The 15,187-nt window shown below is 36.4% G+C and overlaps 1 protein-coding gene across 1 annotated transcript in view; it reads left to right on the forward strand.

Annotated features, from left to right (window-relative positions):
- Positions 1–14,832, forward strand: part of POC1B (POC1 centriolar protein B) — a gene marked incomplete at its 5' end in the record, with an annotated part of 42,123 nt that extends 27,291 nt beyond the window's left edge. The window contains 2 exon segments of the mRNA XM_009076020.1: positions 13,321–13,503; positions 14,728–14,832. Of these exon segments, the coding sequence (XP_009074268.1) occupies positions 13,321–13,503; positions 14,728–14,832 (288 nt within the window).
- Between the last annotated feature and the right edge of the window lie 355 nt (positions 14,833–15,187).

Genomic DNA, 15,187 nt, shown 5'->3' on the forward strand with positions numbered 1-15,187 from the left:
TGTTGATCTGGGATTATAGTGCCAACTGCTTTCATTTTATTGTCATTTTAACATCAAGTATGGAGTGCAGCACACAGTTGGGAGATACATTCTTCCATATCCCACTGTGTGTGGCATGTCCACATCTTGACTAGACAACTACCTGTCACACTTGATACTGTACAAATGATTATTTGTTGTTTAGCTCTTCAATGTGGTTGCAAGCAGGGTCAACCTTAATCAAATGAAATTAATAAAGGGATGTAACAGTAGGATATTCCATCTTAAATTACTTTTAGCATAGCTGTATTTACATTTCTTCTCTGTAACCCAGTGGATAATATTTAACGCAGTTTCTCATTAATGTTAGTTGAGCCCCAGCTTGAGTACTGCATTCAGTTTTGAGCCCCCCACTTCAAACAGGACATTGAGATGCTGGAGCGTGTCCAGAGAAGGGCAGCAAGGCTTGTGAAAGGTCTAGAAAAAATATCTTATGAGGAGCACATAAGGAGTTGGGTTTGTTCAGTCTCGAGAAGAGAAATCTCAGGGGAGACCTCATTGTTCTCTACAACTACCTGAAAGGAGGTTGTAGTGAGGTGAGGGCTGGTCTCTTCTGCCATGTCTGCAGTGACAGGACTAGAGGAAATGGCTTTAAGCTGAGACAGGGGAAGTCCAGATTGCATATTGAAACAAAAATTTTCACTTTTAGGGTGGTCAGGCATTGGAATAGTTTGCCTAGGAGGGTGGCGGAGTCACCATCTCTGGAGGTGTTTAAGAGACATCTAGATCTGACACTGGGTAATATGGTTTAGGGGTTATAGTGGTAGTGCTAGGGGGATAGTTGGACTTGATGATCTTAAAGGTCTCTTCCACCCTTGATGGTTCTCTGCTTGTATACCCAAACTGTTTAGAGAAGTATGCTTTACTTTCAAACAAAGTGCCATGTGGCCATGAGCGCAAGGGAGCGCAAGCACATTTTAGAAGCTGAGCTGCTGTTCTTAGCAGGACTATCTTAAATCTAAGCTGATCGCTAGAAAATACTTTGTGTTAATGTTGTCCATTATTATTATAAATTATTTTTCTTAAGATGCAGGGACATAGATGACTGGGAGTGCCAGCAATGCTGTGTTTTCATTAGAGTATGAGAAATTACACATCCTTTTGTGCCTTGCATGACCTCACAGTTACATAAATTCTTGCTATCAGCAGGCTGCCCATGATGAAATAAAGTACCAAAGTAATATTCCTTTCAGAAGTTGTGAAAGACCACAGTATTAGCACAAATAAGGGATATTTTTCTAAAACCAGAAAAGTCGTAGAGAGACTACAACATCATCATCATTACAAAGCAAGAGGACTTTAGTTTGATATTCATGGTGATTCTTAACAAAATTTCTGTTCTGCTGCCCAGTAAAACATCAGACCTCAATGCCAAAGAAATGGCAAGCAGCAATAGAATAAAAACTTCTCATTTCTCTTTGTCCTGATCTAACCAGAGGACCAGATTTTCACAACAGATGTGGTAGTTTATTGAGATGTAGTGACACAAGCAAGTTCTACCCTTGTGCTTCAGCTCCAAGTTGTACATGTACCCGTGGTTTCAGTCCTACCTGTGCAACATACATATGCTCCTGTTAAAGTTGTGTTAAAGGATGTTCCTTGACAACAAAAAGAGGCATTTGACAGTGTTGATTCATTTGTTTTTAGCTCAGGACTTTAATACAACATTCATACATGAATATACTGAATTACATAGGCCTATATAAAGACAATTGATACTGAATGTTATTTTTAACTGTGATGATTTTGATCTGGATGTCACTAATACAAATATAATTCCAAGAAATTTTTTGTATGCTAGAGCAATAGGAAGAAAAGTTAAACAATGACTTAGTGTGTGTGTGTGTGTATATATATATATAATTGTGTTGTATTTTTTCCCATTTTGAATTCATAGAGACTACTAATGTTAATCAGTATTTCAAGCATGAGTGTTAAAAACAAAAAAATGCCAAACACACCACAAGTGCTAATAATGTAACAGCATAATTAAATATGGAATATGTGCAGAAGAATTTCATGGATGTTTAGCAAATTAATTTAAACCTGAGTGGATGTATGAATAAAATAATACACTGTGACCAGTGGACTTTAGTATTTATCTTCAAATGCTAAGCCCTTTATTTTGTGTTTTCCATTTATTTTCCAAATATATATACACACACACAGGGTTTTCAAGTTTTGCATGTTATAGGGGACAGAGTTGTAATTTATTACACACATAGAAAAAAGTTAGATATATCTAAAATATGTATATAAAATAATATATAACCTTTTTTATAAAACCATACATTGTATGGAGCTATTTCTTTGTGTATATATCTTTTTACTGCCCTCTATGATGTTATGCTATATTTTTATGAAAAATCCTAAATTACATTATTATTTTCTACTTTGCCACCTTAAATGGAGAGATGTGCCAGTCCACAGTGAGTCTGTTCTTTAGAACCTCTTCTGTGCAAAAGAGGCTGCACCTTGCTGAATGAAGGAGCAGGCATTGGTCTTGCTTGTTGTGAGTTGTGTATCTGCTTGTAATACCTCAGCTTTTCTGGTCACATGAACATCACTAAGGAGAATGGAACACATAAGTGGAATTTTGCTCCAAGAAAGAGTAAAAGGTGTAACAGCAATTGGACACTAAGACCAGGTTGCTTCCCTTCTACTGTGTTTGCCAACTGCCTCTCTACAGCTCAGTGCAGACTTTTGCTAATTTCTCCAGTTTTTATATGAAACATAATAAAAGCACATAAATTTGACTTTTCAGTGAAAATTTTGAAGCTTCATTTTATCCTTATGGGAGTTTTTTTCTGACATTGTCGTTAAAGTATTTAATGTTCTCTTCAAACTTTCATCATGTATTATAGGTGCAATAGCGTAATACTTTATTAATAAAAGCCTTGGTCAAATGCTGAGACAGTGTTTCCTCTATTACATAATAAAATGTTGTTTTCATAGCTATAGTCAGGGGGTTTCAGTTCCAACCTGTAAAATATTTGGCATCGTTTAGTTGGTTTTTGCTTTTTCTAATAGTAGCATCTATCTCTTCAGCAAAGTCTTCAAGCAATTGTGCTGGCCCTGTTGGATTTAACTTTGGACTCTGCTGTGCTAACTTAATTTTACTTTGATATTTTTACTCTTTGATGTTTTCTTTCAAATAATTTGAATTGGATGAGATTGTTTGCTCCATAGAAGCAAGAGTAAAACCCAGTGGTATAGTCAATAGTCACCTGGTCAAGTGGTATAATCCTCCTGTTGTTACTCCTGCTCTGAAGGGAAGTCAAAGCTGCCCGATACCAGATGAAAGAGATTTCTCTGTGAAATCTTCGTGTGGACACCCTACATTCCCTAATGGGAGGCAATCTAGCTTTGTCTGTGCAACAAGGTTTTGTTGAAACGAGTTATGTTAATATGAAGCATGAAAAAAGAAAATACCATAACACAGACACTTTATCCTGACAAAACCCATTGGTACAGGTGCAGCTGTGCCGACAGAAAGGATTTTTCTGTTTGCTGTGAGTATAACTTTGAAAGTAAGTTGTGCACAGGTTTGTGTATGAGTATACAGTAATGTATGAGCTGGCAAACAGCTCCTATGTGCTCCTTCTACAGCAGGGGGCTCTGCTAACGTGGTGTGCCAGTGCTGAAGGGAGGCTCAGCAGCATTGCTTGCTCTACACTGGTTCTTTCCTGTGTCAGCCTCCCACCCTTGTGAAGCACCAGACCCCTGGGCTGTGCAGACTGGAACACAGGGACTGCAGCCCTTCTCAGCTTTTGGCAGGACTTAGGAGGTTACTCACATCCTTCAGGTCTTCTTGTCCTGGCAGAGTCTGTCTCTTTGGGATTTTTTTTTTTTTTTAAATTCTTGTTGAAAGGTGGGGTTTAAGACAGAAGTATGTTCCTTTAGCTTTTCTCATTTACACACAGCATAAGTTGTTCAAGAATAGTTTTGCCCCAACAGGTAAAGTAGGAAACACTTATCTAAGAGAAATCAATTCATATTGTAAAATACATGATTTTTTTTTCCTCAGGACTAAACATGCCTTCAAGAATGAGAAATTTCTCTGGGTTTGTTGAACAATCTCTTTTAATTGTACATTTATTTTGAGCAATACCAGTGAATATACTAGATGACTTTGCCAGGCATTTGAATGAGATAGATGGAGTGCTGTCCCTTATAAATATTTTAAGACTCTGTACAATAAATCATGCTGTTACCAGCTATTGTTTCTTTGTAAAGTTCAGTTAGACTTATTTAGTTAGCTATCTATCTAAATACTGTCAGTCAGTTTCTTAAGCTAGGGGTAAGAGGACAGAAAGGAGTAATGAGCAAGCAGTGGCTGTCATTTCTCTGAGTAATATATTCCTGGTGAGGATGCTTTACTCTCCCTCGCACCTGGAGGTAACCCTGCCCCCTCACCACGTAGTTGATGCCCTCTGTGAACCTCCACAGGCTGTTACTTGAAGTATAGGGAATTTGCCCCTATGCTAGGAAAGTCCTGGGTTGGTTTTTTTAACTTCTGTTTTGTATTCATGAACATTTATAGTATCAAATGAAGCAGAATATTCTATTCATAGTATTAGAAAGGAGGCCTTGTCCAAATAGGGCTATTAATTTGCTGTCATTACTTCATTTCTAATAAGTGTTTCATTCTGTTTCCAGTATCTGTTACAAATATTCCTCCTGCCCTCCTTTAGGTTTTCCCTGCCCTAGAATGGACATGAAGTTCAACCAGAGTATGTAACCAGCTTTGATTAGGACTCTATATGGGTAAAAAGAAGCCATCTGCTAAAATTTTTGCATTGATTCCAGCTATAAGATGTTCTCTTGGGTATGCATTCGTGCAGTCCAAATTAATTAGCCTAAATTAAAATTGGCTACTTTGTTTCCTAATTGTAAATAATGGAAATGCTTCTAAGGTTTCATTTTATCTATCCTCAACTTTGCAAGGCTTCTTGCTGAAGCTGAAGTTTTATGGAAGGTAATTTATTACCTTCCTTTACCTTTACTCCATAGGGCAAGTTGTTATTTTTAGTGCCTGTGGTGCAAGTATGTTTATAATTTACAAAAGTGTTTGAATGTGGTCTTCCTGAACTGTTACTTCAGAACTGACTTCCTGGTAGAGGACTCCCACCTTTGGAAACTGAACTTCCAATGATTTCTGTCTAGTTTGTGTTGTATGCTCATAAGATGCTTTGAGTTTTTTTGGTTATTGGTTACTGGTTTTTTTTCAGGGGTGGGAGGAAATGAGGGTGGTTAATTATCAATTAATAACTTTTCAGCAGTATTGCTCATTTTTGAGGGGGAAATCCTTAGTTTTTTTAAAAAAGTTTGAACTGTTACAGACTGTGCAGGGAGGTATTGATGTTAGAAATTAACATCAATGAGCAAGCTAAAAAAAATAATTTACCTAGTTTTAAGTAAAGCTTATTACTGATCATCTGAGATCTCAGAAACATTTGTATCTAACTGGATGCACACAAATATTTGTAAACTTCTATGAGTTTTTATTGGGGAAATATAAATATTTTTTCTATTTCTTGGAGAAAACATTGCTTATTTTTGGTTCTTTTTCTGTGCTTTCTTGGCATGAATGGAATATGTGAAAAATATTTTTGATCTGTACTGGATTCTGTATTTGTGGAATTGCAAAATCATAGAATTTATGAAAATGCTAAAATACTCAGTACATTGAATGTACTCCGTTTTATGGTGTTTCCTCAGACCATGAGCAGCACTCGGGGGAAATGCTAACATAAGAAAACCATGTAGCCAGTTTTTTTATTATATATGTGAAAGAGCATTTGCACAGTATGACTTAATTTCTTTGCATACAATTATCTATTCAGGATACCTTGAGATGTACCTGTTAACAGAATAGTTTATTATTTCATGCCATCACAGCATAGCTGTAAACCTGATGGAAATAAATAAATCTGATTAATCAGGCCATAGCTGTAAGTGCATCAGGATTCCAGTGAATTTTGTACAGATGATAAAATAAATAAAACCCTCCACCCAAAGTCAGCAACTAGTTTTCATTGTACTGTATTGGCCTTGTGACCTCTATAAAACTCAGTTAGCTTCAGGCTGAATTTGTTAGGTTTGAGACTTAAAATGCTGTTGCATTTTAGGTGAAAATGCCTGTTTTGCTTATAGTCTGTGAGTCTTATAGTCTGGTTTGTCATCTGTGAGTTTGTATCCTGATGCCACTACTTGTGGTCAGGTTCTAAACTGAAGGGTGTGCTACCTTCAGTGGTGCTTTAGAGTATTTCCCTGTCAGCTGTACATGATGCACTTATGTTAAGTGCTTTAAATATTTCGTTTTAGCTCGGGCATTCTTTTAAGAACTGTAGAAGACTCAGATGCATAAGATGACATGAAAGAATTGAATTAAGTGTGAAATTCCATGTACAGGTTACTCTGAAGGAGGTCTGCTCAAGTTAGAAATGCTTAGTAGAGCTTTAAGATGTGTTATGTAGTTTGTCTGTATTTTACTGCTTGAATGCAAAACTTTAATTCAAGTCTGCTAATAAATGATACCAGAACTACCTCATCAGATAGCATGGGGCAGAAAGCTGCAGTTGGCACAAGGCAAGTTGTTGCTGTGCTGATTCATGTGCGTGCAAGAGAAGAGGAAATGGAGTGCTGTCATCAGCTGAAACTACAGGGAAGTTTTCTTCAGTAGGAACTGATAAAACAGATTGTGATTTAACATACTCAGTGCTAGCCTAATAGATCAGAGAGCTCTGTTTTATGTGGGTCACTCATTGACTGAAAAAAAAGAATTTCAAAGCAATGGAAGTGATCTGTGAATCATTATGGCCTACAAAAAAACCCAAACAAAACAGAATAAAACTAACTCCCAAACAGTTCAATTCAACATATGCACAGTGAATCATTTTTGTTTGAGGGTAGGTTCGGAAGAGGAGGAAAAAGCAGTGATGGTGATAGTACTGTTACTTCTGAGAAACTTGCTATGATTTCAAGAAACCAAAAGACACAGAAATCAAGGTCTGGTAAAGTGGGAGACTACTCTGTTATGCCTTTACTCTTTGGTCTGTTTGAGCTTAATGCCCTACTTATGACTAACTGTTTGTAGTTGTTTTAATCACAGTATCAGAAATGTTTTAGTATTAGTAGGCAAATGTACCATGTGTTCAAAATTTAAAGGATTATTTCTAAAAAGTAGAGCATGCCAATTTTTGTGATTCATTAGGAAGCTTACCAATGTCACTTTTAAATATAAGCCCCTCTTAATTATGAGATCATTAAGATATTCATTTGGAAGCTGTTTTCTGTATTTTCCGAATTTGGAGCTCTTAGGAGGTTGAAGACTGTTGATATACAATTGAGTGACAGACTTGCATTTTTTTTCTTTTTTTTTTTCCCTTGAGGGAATTTTTTTTCTCTATAAATAAAACTGCTCTGGCACTTTTATATATGGATGCATTTTACTCGGATTCTATTCTTAACCATCATGAAGCAAAGGGAAATTGGGATTGCAGTGTTTGTTTCTTTCTGCTCTGTGAATGTTTCATGGGAAAACATCTAGGGGCAGGCAGAGGTGATAAGGTTATGTGTAAGCATTTTTCACAAATTGATCAAGTACCACCCACAGAGTTTTTGCCTATTTTGCTTGACAGAAAACAAAGATGAGCAATTACGATTTGCTGTTTGTGACATCATTTGCAAGCTAAATTTAATTTTCTGCTGAACATCCGCTGGTAATGTCATGGTAATAACTTCCTATTGATTAATTAAATCTGTTCCTTCTCCTCCTTATTTGTAACTTGCATGAAGTTGCCCAAATGTGAGTTCATGTTATTAGTAATGGGCAGTGAAGGGAAACAGTGTACACATTTTAATTTTCTTAGCTTTGCTCAGAAATAACAATATAAAATTGATTGCCTTATTGAAACTTATTCTCTCAAAATAAGCTTTAGCTCTGATGTCTCTCAGAATAGTTTGGGTTTTTTGAATTATCAGGCATTTTTACTACATTGCTGGCAACATATAGAATTGTTGTTTATGAACTGGTAGTATTTAAAGTACTTTAGAAAGGGGCTGATTTGAAGGAAGGGCGCAAGTGTTCTTGAAACACTTCATGTGAAACAGGCTGTAGGTAGAAATTCTTTAAAAGGAACTTTTTACAGTAAAATATGCTGAGTGAAGGTGTTGGATGTGAACTGGTTGGTATCCTAAAGTATTGAGACTAGTGTCACTCCTTTTCAGCAAGGTTATGCCACTTGAGTGTTGCATTAGATTTCAGCAGTTTTAGACCTTTCGCTGAGCTAGTGGAGACGGTAAATTTAGATACTAGGAAAGGCTAAAATATCAAGCAGGTACCTCAAGAATGTCTGACAAGGTGAAAAAATCTCTACAAATTTCCAGAATATGATAAAAATAACCATATGGACAAAAGTTAGATAAGTTGAAAATTTGAAACTGTGTCATTTCATTTCTCTTACAAATTTTGAAACTTCAATTATTTGCCTATCTGTATTTGACAAACATCAAGGCCTTTGTCTTATTTCTGTAGGCACTTTCATGTCGCGTTGTGCTCATGTCTTTGAGTCTGTAACAGAAGAATCTTGATTTCCTGCTTAACCCAGGAAATTTCAAGAAGACGTTTCCACTACTCTCACTTGTAATGTTGGTGACAGTTTATTGAGATATGAAGCATTTTTTCAGAGCCTGTTTTTCTGACACATTGGATTTTGGATCAATCATACTATAGGAAAAAAGTGTATGTTGGTGAGTTTTCTAGGAGCTTAGCATTTGCTCTGTTTACTGAATTGACAGCTTTCCTCCTTGGGTTGGAAAAATCTGTTTAGGTTGGGTTTAAGAGCAAAATATGTAATCACTTTGTAGGAGCTTAAACTGAAATCGCTGTTTTCATTCTTACGTGCTGCAATCTTGCTTGCAAAGAAACTGGGAAACACCAACCTCAGAGTAGAACTGTTTTTAGAACTTGGCAATGTCTAATAACCTCAGATTGTTTTCCCCTCTTGCTCCATTCATTTAAATTCTTTTGAAATCATAATACTTCAAATCACAGGCAGAAATTTTTGAGTGCCATTGAATGTAAAATCTATTTTTTATTAATTTTGAGTACTTGAGAATTAATAGGTTATCCTCAGGATGCTGAACTTGCAAAGCAGAATGCCTTTAAGCAATGCCAGGGAGTATCAGTTGAAGTTTACAGTTATATCTGTTTGGCTGTGCTGATAAATTATTTGTATCATTCAAAGGCAAGAAAATGAATGTACTTCCCAAAACATTAGTACAAGTAGCTTTGTTAACATTAGACAAACATTGCTAGGTCCATCTACAATGAGCTTACTGATACTGGTGTCTGGGAGACCTGGGTTCAGGCCTGGGTCTTACACTTCCAGAACTTGCATCCTTATTCCCCTTTGGACCTGAGGTGTGTGAACTTGCAGAGCTGCATTAACCTCAGGCGGGAAACACTGGCAAATGGTTTCCTGAAGCTTTCAGGAACAGAATTGCTTCTGAGACCCTTACCTCTTCCTTAGGTTTGATTACAATCAGTAATAGGTGCCATATTTTTGAGAGAACACATACAGCTGTCTACAAAGAATACTTGCATAAGCTTTATAAATTATCTCTGCACCAGTTGGCTGTTTTTCACTGAGACTTTTAACTTCCCTTATCAACTGCCTGCATTTCATGAGGCATGTGATAACCATGTAGGTTTACTGCTGCCATGCAGAATATCTAATGCTCGAGTTCTACCTGGTTTTTTGGCAACATATATCATCTTCCAGGACTCCAATTTTCCTGAAATTTGTTGCAACTTAATCAGTGAGTCCTTTATCTTTCTGTCAAATTTAGGTAATCCTGATTCAAGTTTGAAATCCTTTGGGCAAGCGGTCAGGATGTACAGAAAAAAGCAAGGTTTCTGTAACCTCACTATCTTTGTGTCATTTTATAGGAATCTCACTGTTCTAACAGATTCTCCTGTTGCAGTTAGGTATAATAGTATAATAGTATTCTGCATAGTATGATTGGGTGTAAGTTCTTTAACGTATGGCAGTATTTTGTCTTTAACTTTTGAATGCCAAATTGAGCTTAATCAGCATTTGAGACTACTACAATGCCCAAAAGCTTCCATTAATCCTGTTTCCTAAGGACCTCAGATATATCTTGGTAACTTGGAAATTACATGGTGAATATGGGCTCTTCTGGGATTGAATTAACAGTATTTTATACAACAAAATGTGTAAAGGGAAGATGTGGACAGTCTTAAGATGCAATAATCCTATATACTTCATGCTCATCTAAAAGTACAAAGGATATTTTGTGAGCCAGAATATTCCGAGATATTTGAAATGCTTTCTTGTGAGGACTTCTAAAACTTTAAAACAAAGAGCTAAAGCAAAGTGAAATTAAATGTGAAATTTGTTTTCTGCCTACCTTGTCAAAAAATTGAGCCATTTGTACTCTATTTCATTTTGTGCTAACAAGTGACTCCTTCACAATATACAACTCTTTGGAACAATTTGAAGTTGATGTAACAAAATTTGTCATACTGATAAGAAAAATAAGTTCATGGTACTGGAGAGAAAACTGTAATTAAACCATCTAGTTAGGAGTGGGAAAGTTCTGGGCTTATACCCTTTCTGCTATGGACTTTTTATTCAATTTATCCCCTTATATATAAAATATAAAGCCTCTCACAGGAATGGGACTTAGATGCTCCTGACTGAGCATCCTAACCACTTAACTAAAGCCACTTGCTGTTGATGAGTGACAAAACTTGAGCAGCATGGCTGGAGAGGTTACCCTTTCTTCCACAGTTTCAAGCCTGTCTGACAAAGCATTGCTCTGAGTCATGAGTTTTAAGTAGCCCTGGACTGAGAAAGACATACAGTTCTCTGTAGTCCAATGCAAGTGTTATAACCATTAGGGCATTATGTAGAACAGCCTCAGATGTTTAATGCTTGAAATCCATAGTTTGACGGCTAGCACACTTTTATTTTTTGACACAACCTGGTATCAATACACATCACTGATGGATTTCAGAATTAGTTGCATCTGCCCTTTATTATTTGACATGCCTAGTTTATTTGCTTAAATCAGTCACCAAGCGCAGAAAGGAGGGCTGAAAAGGAAACTGGAGGTATCTTCTTGTTAATTTACCTGTTTCTTTCTTCATAATGAAATCAATGAAAGTAATATATCAGCAAATAGCATGGTGCTATCAAACCTCAAGAAGAGTTCCATGTGTTTTTGTAGCATTGCAAGTTAAGCTCTCAAGTATATATCTCACCCTATCCCTATCAGCCCCATGCTCTGTGCTTCACGAGTACTTGCTGCGGAGCTTGAGACGTCTCCTTGCAGAATTTAACTGCACACTGGAACTTTTAACCCAGAGAGGGTGGTAAGACTTTCTCCTCTGCTCTTTTACCCCACCACAATCTCTGCTTCTAGCCATACCCCACCTTAGACCCATGGTCTTCTACCAACTCTGTGTAGCATTTTTGGTTTGCTCTTGTGTTTTTGTGTGAAAAGCCCTTCCAGGTAGATAGCGGGCACAACTTGTCTCTTGCTTGTTCTCTCTCATTGATGTAGATAGCACAACCCCAGCATTTAGGGAAGAAAAGGTTTTGAAGAACCAGCAACAGTTAGTCTGATTCTACCTGATTCAAAGGCAGGGTCATCTACATATAAATCATTCTTGACAGAAACTCCTCAACATGCCTAGGTAATTTTGTGAAAGTGTGCCACTAATTCTGCCTACCAATTTGCATCCTACAAGATTATTTTATAGACTTCAGAGATTTTTTTTTAATGACTGACAATTATTTTAAGACTCTTTCTTTTGAGAATCTGTTCAGCTTTACAACATAAATATATTTTGTATGCTTTCATAGATTCATAGATTGTTAAGGGGTTGGAATGGACCTTATAGATCATCCAGTCCCAACCCCCTGCCACGGGCAGGGACACCTCCCCACTAGACCAGGATACTCAAGACTTCATCCAGCCTGACTTTGAACACTGCCTCCTTGGGCAACCTGTGCCAGTGTCTCACCATCCTCACAGGAAAAATTTTTTTCCTGATATCTAACCTAAATTTCCCCTCTGTCAGTTTGTACCCATTACCCCTTGTCCTATCACTGCAGTTCCTAACAAAGAGTCCCTCTTCAGCTCCCCTCTAGGCCCTTCAGATACTGGAAGGCTGCTATGAGGTCTCCACACAACCTTCTCTTCTCCAGGCTGAACATTGTAAATATTGTGTATTTTAAATACATCAAGCAAGACTAAACTTTCCCCTTGCATAACTAATGGATATTTTCATGGCCTGTTGATAAATTTCAGCAAAACTGTTTAATTTTAACCATTTAAAAGGTTTATTCTGTAAATGTGAATATTTCAAATATAATTAGCAATAATAAAACTTAACTACCTCAATTTATTTTAGTGTAAAAATAAACTCAAATTATCAGAAGTTATAAGAAGTTTTCAAAGAAATCTCAAAAGGTCATTAATAAATCAGGTAAAGTTGTTTTGAAGGACCTTTCATGACTTAAAAATGCCATGAAGAAATTCAAGTCACGGACAAAACCAACATGATTGGGAAGATCATGCTCTTTCACTTACCCTGGAGCAGTGCTTATACATCAAAGTTATTTCTCTCAACTTTACATTGTGTGAGTCTTTTCTGTTGTTTCCTTCTCCCATTTTCTGAAGAAATCAGTTTCTCAAAAAGTAACATCACTGAATAAACAACTAAAACCTACTTTGTTTTAATGCTGAAATCAGAGTTTAATTCATACTAAACAAAGATTTCATGTTGTGAAGTTGGAAGGAACCCTTGTGATCATCTAGTCACATACAGATTTTTCATCTGTGTGACTGCTTTGAGTGAACTCCTTTGTCCACTAGAGCTATATTTCTGAAGAATCCCCTCAGCAATAGTATTTATTTGAGCTTTAATTCAAGCTCTAGTGGTACTGTGTGTAGTTCCTCAATTATATTTACCTGAAATATGTACCTAAGACCGCTGAGAGTTCCCTTATTGTCTCATCCATTACAGCTGGAATTCCCTCTTAGGTCAGAACAAATTGAAGTATTATGAATTAGACCTGGTACAAAAAGTAAATCTGAAGGGCTTTGTGTGTATGCTTATATGTGTAAATAGTTTTGGGGTTTTTTTAAGTTAAAAGCCAGAGTTTTCTACCTATCTTATTGTATGATTCCAATTATTTGAAGACAATGGCATCTGAGACTTCAAATGATGTTTCTGTATTCGAGGTTGATGGCAGCAGTGAAGAGCTGCAGGATCCTCCTACTTCAGTCTTGGAAAGAATTTAAGAAAGGAAGTCAGAGAATGAAAGTAGATCAGCTGTGCATAATAGGGACAAGCAAACAGGGATCCCCCCCTCCCTGGGGAATGTTTTGGAGCACATCGTGGGGCAGCTGGATGTTTTAACTCTAGTAAGTATGGAATAACTGGTAACACTTGCAGTGGAAAATGGCAATGCTGTCAATGTCCAAAAAACCCCAGGAACCATGTTCATAAATCAGAACATTAAAGACTATGGGGTTATTTTGAATAGTTGTATAGTCAGTGACTGTTTTGGTATTTTCCTTCCAGCAAATATTGATCACGTATATTGTGTTTGCTAAAGCAAAAGCTTCCTGACACAATTATAAAGATTATAGTTGTCTTTTTAACTCTGAAGGATGAGAATCACTATTTTTCAGTACTGAGATCTAGCATAAAGTTGTCAGAAGCCAGTTGTTTAGCAGAAATTGTCAGATTCCAACTTGAAAAATCATGCTTTAGCAGGGAATAAACAAAGTATATTGGCAATGTACCATTAAATCCCTTTTCAAACTTAGTGTTCGAGGTGTGGGCTTAGGTAGGAATCAAAGCAGTGGAATAATTCCTAGTGTCAGTGAAACTGCACAAATACTAGTGTCACTCAGTGGCTCTGAGTCTCTTGTTTGCATATGCTCAATACTTCTTTTTAATAATTCAGATTTAGCCAACCTGTGTTTCAAGATACAACTCTGCAGTGTTGTGATATATTAACATTAAACCAAATCAAAAGGGAGTGGCTGAGTGGGGGGCTTTTGGCATTCTTTTGTAATATAGGTCTTAAGTACAGAAATAGGTTATGGGAAGTATGGAATCAAGTCATCAGTTGAAAATTATTTGTGTATAAATTGAATTAAGAAGAAACTGCCAGTCTGACTCCAATAAACTACCTTCTTTGAGGAATATAATTTCTTAGAGAATGCCTTTTAGTAGTATATTCTTTTCTCACCTCCTTTTTTGGGTGAGGTGCCTTAAAAGCTTCTTCTAGGTTTTTGGAAGACATCATTTGATGTCACCAGTGATGGCTATTTCTCTGTTGAAATATGGATGCAGCTTTCACATAGTATTTTGGAGTAACTGAAATTATGCATGTATGTATTTCTCTCAGAGAAAATCTTTTATGAAAACAATTTAAAACCTTTAGACAATCTCCATGGATACCTAGCCATAATTTTTAAATACAGCTGTAAATAGTGTAATAGCTAAGGAGAAGCTCTCTTAGGATACTTTTTTCCTGTTGAGTTAAAATTACTTCTCTTGTTTTACTGTGTTGCAGACTTTTGTAATACCATGTGAGTAATATAAAACTAATTGAACTTACTGACCTCTTCATGCAGACTATTTCAATCCTGGAACAACGTCTGACTTTGACTGAAGATAAACTGAAAGAATGCATAGAAGGTCAGCAAAACTTCAGGAAAGACGGGACGAATAAAAGCTGAAAACGAACTATATTGATGAATATGTTGCATAAATTCACAAGGAATGTTTCTTCAATGGAATTTGCTATGAGCAAAAAAAACCTGAAGTTGATGTAAGAAAAACTGAAGAAATAAAAAAAAGTTTTAAACTTTGGTAGCAAACAGATATTCTGGTTATGTATTTAATGAAGTGTAGCCAAATGAAAACTAATATTTTCTAAAATCATTCCCATTGAACACTGCTTAACTTATTTCAACCTATCAAGTTTTTTGAATATAACTAAACCATGAACTATATATTTTTAGATGAAAAGCAGTTATTATGGATGTCATAGAATAATCATAGAGTCCACCTGGTTGGAAGAGACCTCAAAGA

Source organism: Acanthisitta chloris, unplaced genomic scaffold, assembly GCF_000695815.1.
Source record: "Acanthisitta chloris isolate BGI_N310 unplaced genomic scaffold, ASM69581v1 scaffold43565, whole genome shotgun sequence".
In the NCBI taxonomy this organism is placed as follows: Eukaryota; Metazoa; Chordata; class Aves; order Passeriformes; family Acanthisittidae; genus Acanthisitta; species Acanthisitta chloris.